Below are 12,578 nucleotides of genomic sequence, written 5' to 3'. Positions count from 1 at the left end.
CAGCTGTCACTCCAGTTGGCGGTGCGCTCTCTCCTGAGGCCCCGCCGTTATACCCTCAGGTGTCTGATGCAGGTGCTGGGTCAAATGGTGGCGTCCATGGAGGCTGTTCCCTTTGCCCAGTTCCATCTGCGCCCCCTGCAGCTGGACATTCTCCGCTGTTGGGACAAGCGGCCTTCCTCCTTACACAAGTTAGTGGCTCTGTCGCCACGGACCAGAAGCTCTCTTCAGTGGTGGCTTCGGCCCCTCTCCCTGTCCCAAGGGCGCTCCTTCCTGGCCCCGTCCTGGGTGATTCTCACCACGGATGCCAGTCTATCCGGCTGGGGAGCGGTATGTCTCCACCACAGAGCACAGGGCACTTGGACTCCGTCCGAGTCAGCCCTTTCAATCAATGTGCTGGAAACCAGAGCCATATTTCTAGCTCTCCTAGCATTTCACCACCTGCTGGCGGGCAGGCACATTCGAGTCCAGTCAGACAACGCGACAGCGGTTGCCTACATCAATCATCAAGGCGGGACATGCAGCCGCCTGGCAATGATGGAGGTACAACGCATTCTTCAATGGGCGGAAGACTCCAGGTCCACCATTTCCGCAGTCCACATCCCAGGCGTGGACAACTGGGAGGCAGATTATCTCAGCCATCAAAGCGTGGACGGTGGCGAGTGGTCCCTGCACCCGGCAGTATTTCAGTCGATCTGCCGCAAATGGGGCACTCCGGACGTGGACCTAATGGCATCCCGTCACAACAACAAAGTTCCTGTTTACGTGGCTCGCTCCCACGATCCTCAGGCCTTCGCCGCGGACGCTCTGGTTCAGGACTGGTCCCAGTTTCGTCTGTCCTACGTGTTTCCCCCTCTAGCTCTCTTGCCCAGAGTCCTGCGCAAGATCAGAATGGAGAGTCGTCGAGTCATCCTCATTGCACCGGACTGGCCCAGGCGAGCTTGGTATCCGGACCTGCTCCAACTGTCCGTAGAGATGCCGTGGCATCTCCCGGACCGTCCAGATCTACTCTCGCAAGGTCCGTTTTTCCGCCCGAATTCTGCGGCCCTCAAATTGACGGCGTGGCTCTTGAGTCCTGGATTTTGACGGCTTCTGGTATCCCCCCTGAAGTCATCTCCACTATGACTCGGGCGCGCAAGTCTTCCTCCGCTAAGATCTATCACAGGACTTGGAAAATTTTCCTGTCCTGGTGTCGCTCTACCGGCCATCCTCCTTGGCCATTTGCCTTGCCGACTCTTCTGTCTTTTCTACAGTCCGGTCTGCAGCTAGGACTGTCCCTCAACTCTCTCAAGGTACAAGTTTCAGCTGTCAGTTCTGTTCCAGCGGCGTCTCGCTCGGCTGGCTCAGGTCCGCACCTTCATACAGGGCGCGTCTCACATCATTCCGCCTTACCGGCGGCCCTTGGACCCCTGGGACCTTAACTTGGTTCTCACGGTCTTGCAGAAACCCCCCTTTGAGCCTCTTAGGGAGGTTTCTTTATATCATCTTTCACAGAAAGTGGCCATTCTGGTTGCCATAACTTCTCTCAGGAGAGTCTGATTTGGCTCCGCTCTCCTCGGAGTCACCTTTTTTAGTCTTTCATCAAGACAAGGTGGTTCTCCGTCCGACTCCAGACTTTCTTCCTAAGGTGGTCTCTCCCTTCCACCTTAACCAGGACATTACCTTACCTTCCTTCTGTCCGACCCCTGTTCATCGCTTTGAAAAAGCTCTACATACTCTAGATCTGGTGCGTGCTCTCCGGATCTATGTGTCTCGCACCGCTGCACTTAGGCGGTGCACCTCTCTTTTTGTGCTAACCACAGGTCGGCGCAAGGGCCTCCCTGCTTCTAAGCCGACCTTAGCCCGTTGGATTAGGTCAACCATTTCGGACGCCTACCAGAGAACGCAGGCGCCTCCCCCGCCGGGGATCAAAGCACACTCGACCAGAGCTGTCGGTGCCTCTTGGGCTTTTAGGCACCAGGCTACGGCTCAACAAGTCTGTCAGGCTGCCACTTGGGCTAGCCTGCATACCTTCTCGAAGCACTACCAAGTGCATGCTCATGCTTCGGCAGATGCGAGCTTGGGCAGACGCATCCTTCAGGCGGCGGTCGCCCATTTGTGAAGTTAGGTTCTGCCTTTCTGTTTATTTCCCACCCAGGGACTGCTTTGGAACGTCCCAAGGTCTGGGTCTCCCAAAGGAACGATAAAGAAAAAGAGAATTTTGTTTACTTACCGTAAATTCTTTTTCTTATAGTTCCGTCTTGGGAGACCCAGCACCCTCCCTGTTGCCTGTTGGCAATTTCCTTGTTCCGCGTGTTTTCACCGGCTGTTTTCGTGGACAGAGTCTCCGGTTGTTCCGGCTCTTGCTCTGTTCTACTTGTGGGTGGCTATTCTCCTTCAGCTTTTGCACTAAACTGGCTGGGACTGGCTCACCAGGAGGTGTATAAGCTCAGAGGGAGGAGCTACACTTTTAGGTGTAGTACTTTGTGTGTCCTCCGGAGGCAGAAGCTAAACACCCAAGGTCTGGGTCTCCCAAGACGGAACTATAAGAAAAAGAATTTACGGTAAGTAAACAAAATTCTCTTTTTTCAGGGGGTGTCTTATTCTCGAGGAGACATGGTTGGGGATAAGTTTACCCCCCACAAAAAGCAGACCCCCTCCCCTTCCCAGGATCATCATACTTTCCAGCCCCAGGCATCTGTATGTGAATTTGAAATAACATAGAAGGAAAAGTGCACAGCACTGCTTACCCTTTCAAGAGGTAGTGAAATGATCTCGTTTCACCACTAAGCAGTGTGGTTGTTGCTTTGTGACATCGGGCACAATCCTGAAAAAATTCCTGGTATGATGGAAGCTGCTGTCTCAACCGTGGTGCTATTGCCCAGACGAAGCCATCAATTCATAGAAAATAAAGGAGCGGGCAGCACTCTGCAGGTAGCTTCAGACAGCTTTATTTTTCGATGCTGACAGGTGTAACAGACATGAGGGAGTGGAGGGAGGGGAGCACGAGGGCGACGGTACCGTTTTGCACCTCTAGGGGCACTTTCACGGGTCCATACGTATAGTATGGACCCGTGAAAGCGCCCCTAGAGGTGCGAAACGGTACCGTCGTCCTCGTGCTCCCCTCCCTCCACTCCCTCATGTCTGTTACACCTGTCAGCATCTAAAAATAAAGCTGTCTGAAGCTACCTGCAGAGTGCTGCCCGCTCCTTTATTTTCCAGGCATCTGTATGGCTCCCAGATCTTCCTGTGATCTCCCAGCAGGTGTGCTGCACGACTCCCCTGCCTCTGGCACACATACTTGATATCACACACACATCAGATAGCATACACTTATATAAACACACAAACACACACATATCAGATAGCATACACTCATATAAACACACACACACACACACATCATAGCATACACTCATATAGACACACACACACACACATCAGATAGAATACACTCATATAGACACACACACATCAGATAGCATGCACTCATTTAGACACACACACACACACACATCAGATAGCATACACTCATAGACACACACACACTCACCACATCATTGCTCCCTGTGATCTCCCAGTAGCTGTGCTCTCCTGCGTCTGGCCGACACTCACATCAGACAGCATATATACACACACACACACACACACACACACCCCTTTCAAATCATTCCTCCCTGTGCTCTCCTGTGAGCGCTCCCAGCAAGTGTACTGCACGCCTGCCTCCTGCCGACACTCACAGATCCGATCGCATACACACACAGTCACACATCAGACAGTATACACGCACACATCCGATTGCATACACTCACACACACTCACGATATCGCACGTACCACTACAATCGCGCGCACACACTCACAACATCCGGAGATATCACATGCTTTCGGCCATGTGATCAAGGTCCTGGAAAATCACAGCACAGTATCGCCGCCGAGAAGCAAGCGGTATCACTGGATGGAGTGAGTGTGTGTATGCGATCTGTAGTGTGTCTGTGTGTGTGTGTGTGCGTCTGAGTGCAATCTTTAGTGTGTGTATGTTTGTGTGTGAGAGATCTGATGTGTGTGTGCGTGTGTGTTCCGCTGCAGGACCCTGATGCGCTCACCTGCTCCCGGTCGGTGTCTAGTGAGTATGACTGTGGGGTCTTCTCCTTTCTTTAGGCGGTCTCCGCTGTCTATAATGAAGTGTCCTGCAGTGTCTTTAACTTTTTCACTCGTGCATGACACTTCATTATTGACCACAGCTAGGTCTTATTTTCAGGGGATGTCTTATATTTAAGCATCCCTGAAAACTCCTGCTAGGTCTTATTGCGGGGGAGGTCTTATTTTCGGGGAAACACGGTAGTTTGGAATAAAATACAAAAAAGCACCCTCTTTCACCACTTTATTAACCCCATAAACACACTGCAGGACCGACGTAATCCACACGAGGACTCGCGACAATTTCAGCTCTGCTACATCTGAATATCATAGCGAGCGGCCATAGAGCAGCATCGCTCACTGTGAGTGCAGAATGAATGAGCCGCAATAAGCAGTGACTGGATGCAGGTAGACGCGGTCTCACAGGCTGGCGGCGCGTCTGACTGCAACCAGTTACAGAGGAAAGGCTGACCGGTGGGCGGGGAAAGCCATGCATATGAAATGAGCAATAATGAGCGGCAGAGGGAGGCCGCAGGAGCAGCGTACAGCAACGTGGAAGAATCGTACAGTCGGTCTGGAGCCTCAGTATGTATGAAGCACTTGCTTCATTCTTATTTCCTTTATTTTTCATTTATTTTAATTTCTTGAGAACCGCAGTTCAAACACCCGGAATCCCGAGCCTGTGCTTGGAACCCGGGCAACTTTGAAACCGCACGGATCCAGACTTTTACAGTCCGGGTCCACCCAGCCCTAGTTCGTAAGTGACCTAAAATGGGAAAGGTTTACCCTCATTTCATGTTAGATAGTGAGAAAAACATGCAGATGTGTCTTTTCAGATAGTGTATGTACACTTCTGGTTTCAACTGTATATTACCATCATAAAGGTAAATATATTATTTTTGGAGTCTTTTTAGCACAACATGCTTTGGTTTTCACTTTTGTCCTGAAGAGGGTGTTCTCTGAACCCTGATGTGTAGCAAAATAGCCATATTGGTAGTCTCTTTTAACAAGTAAATGTCAGCATATGAATATCACAACACATGCCTATTATAGTCTGTAATGCTATTCATATGTCTGTGTTTGGGGTTTTGTGGTTTTTTTCCCAGCTTCATGGAGTAAAATTACTTATACAAGTCTATGGGACAGTATGCAGATGGCAATTAGTACAATGGCATGCACAAGTTTGGGCACCCCTAATTAAAATTACTGTTATTGTAAACATTTAAGCAAGTTAAAGATAGAATGATGTCTTAAAGGTATAAAGTTAAAGTTGAAACATTTCCTGTGCATCTTAGGCAAAAAAATATTTTCATATTTTACATTTCAAAAATGACATAAAGGAAAATTGGCCGATGTAAAAGTTTGGCCACCATTTGTGTACTCAAATAAGTTTGACCAAGGTTTCAGACCTTAATTAGCCATTTTGGGGTGTATGGCTAGAGTTGAGCGGATAGTGAAAAATCCGGGTTCGGCGGCTACCCAGCGGGTTGACAGAGAAGTCTGGATGCGATCCGGAGTTAGGCCCTGCGAGAGAGAAGAGAGAGAGAGAGAAGAGAGAGAGAAGAAAAAAAACAAAAAAAAAAACCCCAAATCCGGATTGTGCAGCTGCCTAGCACTCTGAAATGAAAATGGTGAAGGAGGCTGACAAAATAGAAGGCTATAAGAGGAGAGCAAAACGTTTTCAAGTTGTCCTTTCCTCAATTAGAAATGCAATTAAGAAATGGTAGTTAACAGGAACAGCGTAGGTCACGATAAGGTTTGGAAGACCAAGCAAAATTTCTGTGGTAGGTGTTTATAGGATTTCTCGAGAGGTAATAAGATCCCCGGTTTCATTGCAAAAGACCTTCAGGAAGAGGTATCAGATTCTGGAGTTGTGGTATATTGTTCTACTGTACACCTAATCAAATATGGCCTTCATGGAAGAGTCATCAGAAGAAAACCTCTCCTGTGTCCTCACCATAAAATTCAGCGTCAGAATTATAAAGAACATCTAAACAAGTCTGATGCATTTTGGAAACAAGTCCTGTGGACCGATGAGGTTAAAATAGAAGTCTTTGGCCACAATGATCAAAGGTATGTGTGGAGAAAAAATGGCACAGAATTTCAGGAAAAGAAAATCTCGCCAACCATTAAGCATGGAGGTGAATCAATCATTCTTTAGGGTTGTGTTACAGCCTGTGGCACGGTGAACATTTCACAGGTAGAGGGAAAAATGGATTAAATGAAATTTCAACAAATTCTTAATGCAAACATACCACCATCTGTAAAAAAGCTGAAGTTGAAAAGAGGATGGCTTCTACAAATGGACAATGATCCTAAACACACATCAAAACTCACAATAGACAACCTCAAAAGACGCAAGCTGAGGGTTTTACAATGACCCTCACAGTCCCCTGATCTGAACATCACTGAAAATCTGTGGCTAGACCTCAAAATAGCAGTGCATGCAAGACGTCTCAGGAGACAAACAGAAAAGGAAGACTTTCCCAAGAAAGAATGGAAGAAAATCCCTCAAACAAGAATTGAAAGACTCTTGTCTGCCACAAAAAGCATTTACAAGCTGTGATATTTGCCAAAGGGGGAGACGGGGGCTACTAGGTACTAACTATGCAGGGTGCCCAAACTTTTACATCTGCACATTTTCTGTTTTTCTTAATTAAAAAATGTTAATGTTGAAAATTGTTTTTTTCCCTAAAATACAAAGAAAATGTGTCATCTTTAACTTTATGCCTGTTCACAATAGCAGTAATTTTGACCGGGAGTGCCCAAATTGTTGTTGCTCTATTTTTTTTTTTAAACTTTTTTTTTAATTTCTTGTTTCTATGTGTGAAATCACTGCTGAAACTTTGATGGTCAAATCAGACACTGACCAAACACTAGTAAAAATCAGATGGAAAACACCGATGACTCTGACGATTGTTTTATTTTCCCGCATACGTGAATCATGAAAGTCTGCATGAGGTGTAGGATAGCTTTACACATGAATTTAATGGCATACTATCCATGGCCTAAAGAAAACAACATAACTCATTGACACTGCCTTGAAAATGCATTCATACTGTGCGAACTTTTCCACATTTTTTTCATTTTACACCTTCAAACTTAAATGTATTTTATGTGATTTACCAACACAAAACAGCAAGTATATATGCAGTGTAAAGGAAATGATACATGGTTTTCTAAATATTTTACGAATATAAATCTGAAAATTGTTTGGTGCTGAAATATACAGTATACACCAAATTCCTTACCAAATTTGCATCTCCTGACAAAAAGGCATCAAAACATGATGAGGTTTTGATGTGATTTTTTTGCCATGAGATGTGAATTTGGTGCTGAAATTTATACATCAAATTCCTGCACCAAATCGGCATCTCTTGACAAAAGAACATATCACGTTTTGATGCCTTTTTTTGCCAGGAGATGCAGTATTGGGCTAGGGACACATGGCCATGAATGCGAGTCATTCGTATGACACTCACCTCCCGCTCTGCTGGAGTGTAAGCTGAGGGTCATGCAATTGTCATGCCACTGTGTTGCGATCCTGCGATCACAGCACAGCTGAGGAGGGGAGGGCGGGCGCTGCGGAGCAGAGGGAGGGAGTAATCTCCCCATCTCCTCCATTGTCATCTGATACGATTCTCACACTGCACTCGCATTACATCGGTGTTATGTGAGTGCAATGCGATGTTTCTCTCGCATCCATAGACTTGTATGGGTGCTAGTGAAAATGAATCTGATTCCGCCCACAGCATGCTGCGATTGTTTTCTCGTTCCAATTGGGGCTGAGAAAAAAAAATCACTCATGGGTACAGATGGAATGTGATTTTTATTATCGCATTCCACTCCATTTGTCTCGCTGTGTGTGCTCAGTCTTGGTGCAGGAATATTTTGTATAAATTCAGCACCAAATCTTCATTTCTTGTAAAATAAAAAACCCTTGGCATTCTGCCAGGAGATGCAGGTCTCATTGAACTGAATGAGTTCACCTTAGGTGAGGCACTGAGTTCAATGAGTTTACCTGAGGTGAATTTACCTGCGGTCACAGGTGGGGTACTGTAGGAACCTCCAGCTATGACCGTAGGTAAACTCAGTGACCTCACAGCTCAGTCAATCTCTGCCTGAGGCCACAGTGGGTGGTCATGTTCTGCAGTGTGCCCACGTGCTGCGATTCTAGTATGGATCAGAGCTGGGATTGTTGCAGTACCTCATGTGCATTATGTTGGACCTAGGTCTTTGGTGAATTAATAAATTGGAGAAAGAGGGTGGGATTTTTTGTATTTTATTTCAAATAAAGGATTTTTTTGGTGTTTGTGTTTATTTTTTTCACTTCCAGGATTAGTAATGGAGGGGTTTCATAGACTCCTATCCATTACTAATCTAGGGCTTACTGTCAGCTGTGAGCTGTTATTTACTTCTTATATTACTCTGATTGCCACTGCACCATGGCAATCGTGATGAGCCGGGTAAAGTGCTGGAATTGTCGCATCTAATTGTATGCGACAATTCTGGGTGGCTGCAGGCTTCTATTTTTAAGCTGGGGGACCAATAACCATGGGCCTCCTCAGCCTGAGAATACCAGCCCCCAGCTGTTGGCTTTATCTTCACTGGGTATCAAACTTGAGGGGCACCGCAGGTCGGTTTTTAAAAATTGTTCATGTAACTAATTAAAAAAAAAAAAAAAAAGCACAATAGAGTCCCTCTTATTTTAATACACAGCCAAGATAATCGCACGGCTTTATCTGCACTGGATATCACATTATGAGGGGACCCTGCTCCAATTTATTTATTTTTACACCACTCATAGGGATGCAGACAGCATGAATGATTACAACCAATCACAAACAGTGTCACACGGGTAGGATGGGGGCTGGCGCAGTCTGACTGCAACCCATCACAGCCACCGGGACTGACGGGGGGCGGGGGAAGCTGTGAATATGTATGAGAGTTAATGATCGGACCTGGAAGTAGTGTTACAGCCACGGGGAAGGTCGGTAAATATAATTGTCCTGCTTTATTCCTTATTTTCTTTTTTTTTGTTTTTCAATTGTCCGGATGGCTAACCCAAACAGTAACTCAGACTTCTCTGGGAAGTCCACATTCGGGGTCAGTGCACGAACATTAGGTATCCGGTACTGTCCCCGAAATTTGCAGTTTAGGTTTGCCCATAACTAATCTTTTTATATCTTTAAGAGCAGATTTGGTAGGAACTTGACCACAATCTTACAAGTAAAAGCCCAGCTTATTCTTTAAAGCTGCATACTTTTATCAGCCGCACTCTCTATTGTGTATGGAAAGCTTAGTTTTGCATAGAAAGGCTTTATACATCTAACTCCATTCTTTTCAGTCGCCAAGGCCCTCCAGTTGCTGCAGAGTATAGAGGCGAAAGATGAGAGTCAGCAACTTCAAGCTCTCAAAGAGATGTACCAAATGCTGGAGAAGGTTGATAAAGAAGTCCTCGAAGTATTCCCTGTGGAGAAAGTCATGCCTGCACTGGTAGGAAAGAGGAAATAATCCAATATGGCAATTCTGGGGGTATTATTTGGTTTTACGAGGGGCTGCTGATAAGTCTTTGGCTTTGTGATCTTTTTTTCTTTCTGTGGTAATGAATGTTACATCACATGAAAGCCTTATGTGTCTAATATATATTTTCAAAATTTTGTGTTTGTTGCTTACAGCAACAGTGTTGTACACACGCGGGAAAACAAAATGGCGGAGTCTAATGTGATATTCACAGCAACTGAGAGCAATGGAGTGATAAAATTCTTGTTTCTGCAAGGAAAGTCCGCAAAGGATATTCATGGTGATATGTCGCAGACATTGGGGGATCAATGCCCTTCATGTTCCACAGTTAAGAACTGGGTTGCCAAATTTAAAACAGGTCACTGAGAGTAGTTGTTGTTCCGGAAATCGTTGATGCTGTGCACAACCTCATACTGGAGAATCGACAAATTTCAGCTAAAGAATTAGCAGACATCATGGGGATTTCCCGTGAACGTGTTTGTGTCATTATCCATGAACATTTGGACATCAGGAAGCTATTTGCAAAGTGGGTCCCCATATGTTTGACAACAGATCAGAGAAGCATGTAAGAAAAAAACTTCCTGGATCATTTGTCAGCGTTTCCGAACTGATAAGAACTTCCTGGATGGACTGGTCACTATGGATGAGACCTGGATTTATTTGTATGACCCTGAAAATAAGGAGCAGTCAGAAGAGTGGAGGCACAGTGGTTCTCCTTGTCCAAAGAAGTTCAGGGTTCAAAAATCAGCCATTAAGGTGATGGCGTCTGTGTTCTAGGATAAGGAGGGAGTGCTGTTAGTGGACTACCTTCAAAAGGGTTCCACCTTCAATGCAAAGTATTACATTGAACTTTTGGACCAGTTGCAGGCAGCTCTGAAGGCTAAAAGGCGCGGTAATCTGTCCAAAGGAATCTAGTTTCTGCAACACAACACCTCTGCTCACACTGCACAAGCAACCACGGCAAAACTGGCAGAGCTGGGCTTCTACCACCCACCTTGTTCACGAGATCTATCTCCCTCTCACTATCATCTGTTTGCAAACCTGAAGAAACACCTCAAGGGTACAAAATTCACGCCATTTCTGATGCAATGGCTGCTACAGATGCCTGGTTTGAGGCACAACCGACATCCTTCTTTTTGCTAGGCTTACAGAACTTGGAATACCGATGTAAGAAGTGTGTTGTCCTCAGTGGAGAGTATGTGGAATAAATGCAAAGTTTCATCATCCTATCTTGTTTCTTTCTGGGTAAAGCCAAAGACTTAGCAGCCCCTCGTACACCTGACATAGCTGTACACTTACATACAATATTAAATAACATCATTATTGTCTAACCTTGCTCTCTATAATGTGTTTTCAGATACGTTTGCTGCGGATGGAGCACAACTTTGACATTGTAAGTGCTGTTGTCTCCAGACTCTAAAATTTACAGCTAGACGCTGTCTCCTGTTACCTTGTAATGTAGTAAATGTGCAGTATTTGCATTATTTTGAGGACGATGTGTCACTGCATAAGGTGATAATGTAATGATATCATGTAGAGGATAGTGGAGTCTGTTTAGGATATATTACAGAAGGTTTCTTTCATGTTTCATTGTATCCCCTGTATTTTATAGATGTACCATGCATGCCGAGCAATAAACCTCATGTCTGTAGTGGTTCCAGGTTCCTTAGATGTGATGCTTTATTCTATTCCTGCGTTTTTAGAAAAGGTAAAAATTGTCTTGTTTGATTTATGATGGACGTGGATTTTTATAGACTGACACAATATAGTGGAATAACTTTTCTTTCTTTTCACTTTCAGTTGCAAGTGATTCAGTGTCTTGATGTAGCAGAACAGGTTCTCATTGCTCTGGAAAGGTTGTCCCGCTGGTATAGTAAAGAGGTTCTGCAGGCGGTGAGTGCGACCACAGGAGCTGCACCGCAGTATAGCTCTGCTGTATGTTTCAGTTTATAAATGGCTACCAGTTACTGATGACCTCTTATTTCACAGGGAGGACTTGCCGACTGCCTCTCACATCTAGACTTCTTCTCCATCAGTGCTCAGAGGAACGCTTTACTCATCGCTGCCCACTGCTGCCAGAGCATCAGGCCAGATGAGTTTCCCTATATCGTTGATTTTCTGCCGCTGCTGACTCACAGATTAATACATCGGGTAAGAATTTCTATAGTAGTTTTTATACCATTGGTATAGTTTTATCCCTTTATAGTGTTGCTTTGTTTTTTCTCCTGCTTATAAATATTTTAAACCAATGTCAATATGGAAACCTGACTATTGGCCAAAACACTTATTGTCCGTGCTTCAGTATTGAGTCTAAAGGGTGCTTTACACGAGACGATCTATCGTGAGATAGATCGTCGAGGTCACTGTTTTTGTGACGCATGTCCGGCATCGCTTGCGACGTCGGGCTGTGTGACACCTCCTAGCGACGCAGTATCGCTCACAAATCGTGAGTTGTGTACTCGTCGCTAGGTTTCATAAAATTGTTTAATTAAAATGGCGGCGGTTGTTCATCGTTTCCGTGGCATCACACGTTGCTCCGTGTGACACCACGGGATCGATGAACACAGCTTATGTGCGTCACCGCGGCTCACGCCAGCTATGTGGAAGGACGTAGGTGGGCGGGATGTTTACGTCCCGCTCATCTCCGCCCCTCCGCTTCTATTGGCCGGCTGCCGTGTTTCCAGGAAGTGGACGTTCGTCGCCCACAGCGAGGTCGTCCGGAAGGTAAGTACATGTGACGGGGGTTAAACGAGTTTGTGCGCCACGGGCAACTAATTGCCGTGACGCAAAAATGACGGGGGGCAGGTACGATCGATCGTGCTATCGCACAATCGGTCGTCTCGTGTAAAGCAGGCTTAAGGCTATGTGCCCACGCTTCAGAAAATTTGCGGAATTTGCCACAATTTTTTTGCGGAAATTCCGCGGATTTCTCAAAAATCT

At 45.7% G+C, this 12,578-nt stretch overlaps 1 protein-coding gene across 1 annotated transcript in view; it reads left to right on the top strand.

The window, feature by feature from the left end:
• The window catches only part of LOC142296903 (E3 ubiquitin-protein ligase TRIP12-like), a 498,462-nt gene that overhangs the window by 86,226 nt on the left and 399,658 nt on the right, over positions 1-12,578 (top strand). Inside the window, exons 5-9 of the mRNA XM_075341010.1 lie at positions 9,463-9,611; positions 10,996-11,031; positions 11,251-11,346; positions 11,439-11,531; positions 11,628-11,789. Of these exons, the coding sequence (XP_075197125.1) occupies positions 9,463-9,611; positions 10,996-11,031; positions 11,251-11,346; positions 11,439-11,531; positions 11,628-11,789 (536 nt within the window). The remainder of the gene's footprint in view (positions 1-9,462; positions 9,612-10,995; positions 11,032-11,250; positions 11,347-11,438; positions 11,532-11,627; positions 11,790-12,578) is intronic.

The sequence above is a fragment of the Anomaloglossus baeobatrachus genome, chromosome 3 (genome assembly GCF_048569485.1).
Source record: "Anomaloglossus baeobatrachus isolate aAnoBae1 chromosome 3, aAnoBae1.hap1, whole genome shotgun sequence".
NCBI classification, from domain to species: Eukaryota; Metazoa; Chordata; class Amphibia; order Anura; family Aromobatidae; genus Anomaloglossus; species Anomaloglossus baeobatrachus.
This window is presented reverse-complemented; position numbering and strand designations above follow the sequence as displayed.